The sequence below is a fragment of the Thamnophis elegans genome, chromosome 16, assembly GCF_009769535.1.
Source record: "Thamnophis elegans isolate rThaEle1 chromosome 16, rThaEle1.pri, whole genome shotgun sequence".
In the NCBI taxonomy this organism is placed as follows: Eukaryota; Metazoa; Chordata; class Lepidosauria; order Squamata; family Colubridae; genus Thamnophis; species Thamnophis elegans.
Genome location: NC_045556.1, coordinates 6,867,547 through 6,873,737, shown reverse-complemented (window position 1 = coordinate 6,873,737; position 6,191 = coordinate 6,867,547). Strand labels below are relative to the sequence as shown.

The following is a 6,191-nucleotide window of genomic DNA, read 5'->3' as shown; positions in this document are numbered from 1 at the left end:
CCTTGCCCACTCTCATGGCCTTCCGAAAAGCTGTTAAAACCTGGCTGTTCCGGCAGGCCTGGGGCTGTTGACCTCATTGCTGGGGCCCAGCCCCAATCAGATTGGGTGCATGTGTGATGTTTTTAAATTGTTTTCCTTTATTTTTTTTATTAATTTCTCTTCTTTTCGCTTTGTAAGCCACCCGGAGTCCTTCAGGATTGGGCGGCCTATAAATTTACTAACTAACTAACTAACTAACTAACTAACTAACTAACTAACTAAATAAATAAATAAATAAATAAATAAATAAATAAATAAATTGTGTCGCTTGCCATCCAGGCTGGATAACTGGGTTCAACCAGAGTGAGCCAAGACTAGAGCTTCAGCAAGGGGTTGGACTAGTAGACCTCCAAGATCCCTTCCGTCCCTATGATTCTATATTTTTGGCACATAAAGGAATCTGCCAATATCGCTAACTAGCAGTTTCTATCCACCTGCCAAACAATAAACAGCTTTGGCACATTTTTAAACTCAACTTTCAGTGTATCTTAGGGCATTTTCCTTCCATAGCTTCCTTCTAGGTTGAAACCATGATAGTAATCTCTTGCTGTCTAACCAGATTTCTGTGAAATTCATACTGCTGAACTAGGAACCCATGACATCTTTGTCCATCATGGCTTAGCAAAAGACAAAGATTGGCCAGCTCCATGTTAAACTCTTGTACAATCCAGGCCAGATGATCTGATGGGATGTGGGCATTTAAACCTTGATTAGTCACCCCACAGATCTCCTGGGTTGAGCTGAGATTTTTCTCCAGATACATCCTTTGCAATTTTCTATGGTGCTTGCTAACGCAGAGGCTGTCTCTCAGATGCCAGCTAATCCTGTTGTGGTCCACCAATGGCCAGCAGAGCTGGCAGCAGAGTCGGACAGTGAGGAAGTTGGGGAGGAATAAGGGCCAGTCCTGGAGGCTGAAGAAAGCTCAGACGAGGGCCCTGCATCAGAGGCAGAGAAGGAGCTAGATAGCAGTGAGGCAGAGGAACATCTGGAACCTGTTCCCAGTGTGCGCATGTGCAGAGCTGCCAGAAGACATCTAAGAAAGCAGGGTCGACTTAGGAGTAAAGCCACACCTTGGAGGTGATTGGCCCCTCTCATAGAAAACAAAAGAGGAGCAAATGGGGAGGGGGCTTTCGCAGGAAACAATTTGTTCCTTCAGTCGTTTCAGGAGTGGAAAGTTCTGTTTGTGACTATAATAGCAATAGCAATAGCAACAGCAGTTAGACTTATCTACCGCTTCATAGGGCTTTCAGCCCTCTCTAAGCGGTTTACAGAGTCAGCATATTGCCCCCACAATCTGGGTCCTCATTTCACCCACCTCGGAAGGATGGAAGGCTGAGTCAACCCTGAGCCGGTGAGATTTGAACAGCCGAATTGCAGAACTGCAGTCAGCTGAAGTAGCCTGCAGTGCTGCATTTAACCACTGCGCCACCTTGGCTCTATAAGAGAATCTGTGCCAAGTGTTGCTTTGCCCTGCATTTGGAAACTAGTTACCTGGCAGCTCTCCAAACGAGATAAGGTTCGTGTGGATAAATATTCCTCGGAAAGTATGTTTTGCTGACTGTGAATGAAAGGAATTCACAGTCATGTAAATGAAAGGGATTTTGACGGTGCCAAGACTCTGCTTTTTGCTTTTTGAGGAAGCCTAGGTCATAACAAATCCATTAATAGATATAAGACCAGGGGGAAGCATCAGTGAATCCCATAATTTATGAGCGTGTCAAAGATGGGAGGGGAATGTATCTTGGGAAGTAACCTTCTTTCTCTGCCAGGTACCAAGGCCTGAAGGAGAGCTGCTACCCCAACCTCCTCGATCACTTCGTTACCTCCCATCAATGCAACCGTTACTGTGCGCTCCTTGCTCTGAAGAGCCTTGAGGTTCCTCAACCTCCACCGAGAAGCAAAGGTTCTCGGAGTCCCAACATGGGCAGAAAGTCCTCCTCAGCTCAATCCAGCCCTCAGCTCCAGAAGAAAGGCCTCTCGAGCCCCCAGGCTTCCAGGAAAGGGTCTGTCAGCCCCAAGAATGCCCGGAAATTTCCAGAACACGTAGCAGAATCGCAATCGACGGCATGTCCCAAGGGAAGAGACAGCGACAAGATAGGACAGCTGCAGTGATGGGCAGTGGGGGCCGTCAGCCATGCACCTTGTGTGTGTGCTTGAGGAAGGGGGCAGGGTTGCCTCGTCCTCCTGTGGCTTCCCCCCCCCCCCAGTTTCCTTGTGTGAGGTCTGTGTGTGATGTTTGAGGGAAAGAGCCATGCTGACCATGGCTCTCGGGGCAGGTTTGGAGCCCCTCAGGAACGATGTGTGAATGCAACCACTGGCTCTGTAGAGAGTGGCACCTGCCTTCGCAGTCCCATCACATGAGGCAGGAGCCTGGCACCCTACTTAAGGGCCCGCGTGGTTCTGTTTCTCCTTGGTGATTTGGGCCGTGCTTTGAATATTGAGCCTGTCCTGTGGCTCCCAATAGGTTGAACTCCAAGATGGGGGCTGGACACCAGGTGGCCAAGTGGGACCTGTGCTCTGCAGGACTCATGCCCTTAACTGCAATACATCCCCTACCAAAGACCCGAAGCTCTCTCCTTTTCCCACGATGGTGTGGGCCACCTCAACCCCAGCGAGAACATCAACTTTGGCCAGGTCCTCTCTTCCCACCCACACCCAAAAGAGCACCTAGGTAGAAGGGTGTTGACTTCCCCCTTCTACTTCGGAGGGGGATGCTGCTTCCTTGATGGGACTCCATGTGACGTGGCTGTGGCTGTGTTTGTGGGACAATGAAAAATGTCAAATATGTCACAGCTAGGGACGTTTGGTCAATCCAGCGAGTCTGCAGAGATTAACCGAAGATTATACGCTTCTTGCTGGATGGACTACCCTTCCTGTTCCATCCTGTTCTCCACTCGTGGGGCAGATATTTTGCACACCAAAAGCTCTGGTTTCCGTTGACGTTTCGATCTCCAGTCAAGAGGTCCAGGAATAAGAGAAACCTTGCTATCAGAGACTCTGGGACATGCTGCTGGATATTCTGTTATATTTCTTACCTGTTAATGGCCACAGATTGCTCGCATTCACATAACGGGCTTAACTTGGTTACTGAACTAAAAAAAAATTGGGATTCACACCATCCACGGACCCATAAGCTAAACCAAAGAAGCTAGATTCGCACTTCAAATTCCTCCCCATAAAGAGAAACTGGGTCAACCGGAACCAGGGGTGGTTGCTCCCGGCATTACTGCCAGTTTCGGTGCTCAGTGCATGTGCACATTTGCGCAAAAATAGGTCTGCGCATGCACAAAATGTTTTTAAAAAGAGGGAAAAGTTAAATTTGTGCAATTACAACTGTTCTGCGCATGGGTAGAAACAAAAATCAAGATGGTAGGAGAACCGGTACAGGGGGCGTGGCAGGCCTGGTTCGCTGCCGGTTCCTGCGACCCAGCCTGCCAAATTACCTCTGACCGGAACCAAGTTCAGCCTGTATGAATGCAATTCCTAAATTTACAGCTGAGAAGGATATTGTATGAACGTAGCTATAGTATGCTGCCTGGGGTTGCAGTCTTCCCCAGTCTAACTTCTTCTAGATGTGTTGAGATTAGCCAGGATTCGGGACTCTAGGAATTCTGGGAGTACAGGTCTGTCACCTGTCTGTCTTGAGGATGTAGAGTTAAGGAAGGCCTTTTAGATAGGAATCTCTCTCTTGAACAACATTCTCTGGATTCACTTTATATATTTTGCTTCCCCCCCCCCCCAAAAAAAAATTTCCTCCTTAGCAGAGAAGTGCCGGCTGTGTAGCAATTGCCTTGCAACCAGCAAGATTTTGAGCACCGGCTACTGTCAAATAAAAAAAAGGGCAGCGGCTCAGTGGCTAAGACGCTGAGCTTGTCGATCAGAAAGTTCGGCAGTTCGAATCCCTAGCGCTGCGTAATGGAGTGAGCTCCCATTACTTGTCCCAGCTTCTGCCAACCTAGCAGTTCGAAAGCATGTAAAAAAATGCAAGTAGAAAAATAGGAACCACCTTTGGTGGGAAGGTAACAGCGTTCCGTGCGCCTTTGGTGATGAGTAATGCTGGCCACATGACCACAGAGATGTCTTCGGACAGCACTGGCTTGTCAGCTTTGAAACAGAGATGAGTAACTGCCCCCTAGAGTAGGGAACGACTAGCACATATGTGCGAGGGGGATACTTTACCTTTACCTTACTGTCAAATAAAATTGCCCCGTAGCTCTCCTTTCCTCCAGAGCTCGATTGAATTACAGGTAGGATGGGGATGTCACTGAGCAAGAAGACCAGCCTATAGAACATAGGTTCCCCATCATCCATTCCTTCACCAAAGACTACTGTATAATCCATCACAATCTGGAGAACTACCTCTTGTGAAATAAATTAGGTTTAGGTTTATTCAACTTGTATGCCGCCCTATTCCCGAGAGACTCGGGGCGGCTCTATTGTCCTCTATCATAACCTTAGGCAGAGAAGAGGCACCCCAAAGACACCCCCCGATACGATGTAAACAGCGGGGCAGAATGAGTAACATCAAGGATTATGGGTGGTGCTTCTAACATATTTTCTTCGTGTGCCATTCAATTCCAAAACAATCTATACATATATAAAAATGGCTGTGCGCGCGAGTGTACGTTCCAGCATAACTCTGGAACGCCTCGAGCAATTTCAACCAAATGTGGTACACCGATGACATACTCTCTGGAAACAAATACGGTGGGGGTAAGACACCCCTGACACCCCCTCGGGGTGTCTGTGTTCTGTTAAGTTACAGTCTGTTGTGCCTTGAAATGGCTTCTACTGTACTGCTTTAAAATGGCTTCTACTGTACAGCGCAGTGGAGTTGCATTGGTAACGGCTTCACAGTATTCCACAAGGGGGCTCCCTTTGGCAAATGGGAAAATCCAACATTAGAACTCACGTTTCGGGGGGGGGCACAGGGAAAACCTTTTTAATTTAATTGTCGCCAAAATCAGGGCTCAAGGAGAAGTTGTTCTTGCCATCGCCTCTTCAGGAATTGCGCTGACATTAATGGAAGGAGGGAGGTCGGCCCATTCTGCACGTACGTTGCCACTTGACATCACCCTTCCTGTCTAATACAGGACTGGGATAAGTAAATGCCAGGAAAACGGCGGGTTATCAGCTAGTTCATTATAAATATTGCTGCTTGATATTCATGCTTGAGTTGCCCAAGCCAAAGAAGGGAGCTGAGTTCCCCTTGTGGACTCTCCCCTCCCCCCTCCGGTGGGTCATCCAACAAACCAAGCAGAACCTCATTCAATGTCTTGGAACTTCTATTGAAGCTGTGATGTTGAAGTGGCAGGGCCCAACTTTGTCTTCAACGCTCCTTCAGGCCCAGGATGGAAGTTGCACGCCCTCCTATAGGACAATGAGTTTACAACAGGGGTGTCAAACTCGGTTTCATTGAGGGCTGCATCCAAAGTTGTGTTTCACTTTGGGGGTCCGGAGTGGGCGTGCCCAAGGTGGACATGGCCAGCTCAACGTCACTCGGGTCAGGGTCACCTGTGGTGGGCCAAACGCTCTGCCAGCAAAAACAGTCTCCTGAGCTCCGTTTTCAGCTGCAACGGCCTCCCGCAGCCCTCTGACAGCAAAAATGGGCTCCCGATCTCTGTTTTCAGCTGTGATGGCCTCCTGCAGCCCTCTGACAGTAAAAATGGGCTCCCGAGCTCCGTTTTCAGCTGCGATGGCCTCCTGTAGCCGTCTGCCAGCAAAAACGGAGTGTTTTTTCGCTGGCAGAGGCTCCTTTGCTGTTTCCAGACAGCCCCGTGGGCCAGATCTAAGCACTCCGCAGGCTGGATCCGGCCCCTGGGCATTGAGTTTCACACCACTGGTTTACAAGAATATGGGGAGAAATTGGGAGTGAGTGGGTTGTGTAATGCTGACTCAAAAAAAAATCATAATAAACAATCTGGGGTTGAAGAGTTGCTGAATAAAATGAAACAGGATGTAACATGTCTGTGGAAGCAGCAGAGACTTTCTCTGAATTTTATGTACTGTATGTGCATTTCTCTGTTGAAATCTGGCTGGTTGCCAAGACTTTGGTAAGCGTAGACTTGAGAACATGGTTTCTTGGAAAATATGAAGGAGGACATTGGTTTATTTTCAAAACAAGTGATTTTGCCATCTGCAAGTTTGAGGTT

At 48.2% G+C, this 6,191-nt stretch overlaps 1 protein-coding gene across 1 annotated transcript in view; it reads left to right on the top strand.

Moving 5' to 3' along the window:
• ALPK3 (alpha kinase 3) overlaps positions 1 to 3,307 on the top strand; it is a 47,735-nt gene extending 44,428 nt beyond the window's left edge. The window contains exon 13 of the mRNA XM_032233123.1: positions 1,809 to 3,307. Within this exon, the coding sequence (XP_032089014.1) occupies positions 1,809 to 2,151 (343 nt within the window). The 3' untranslated portion in view covers positions 2,152 to 3,307. The remainder of the gene's footprint in view (positions 1 to 1,808) is intronic.
• Positions 3,308 to 6,191: the final 2,884 nt, after the last annotated feature.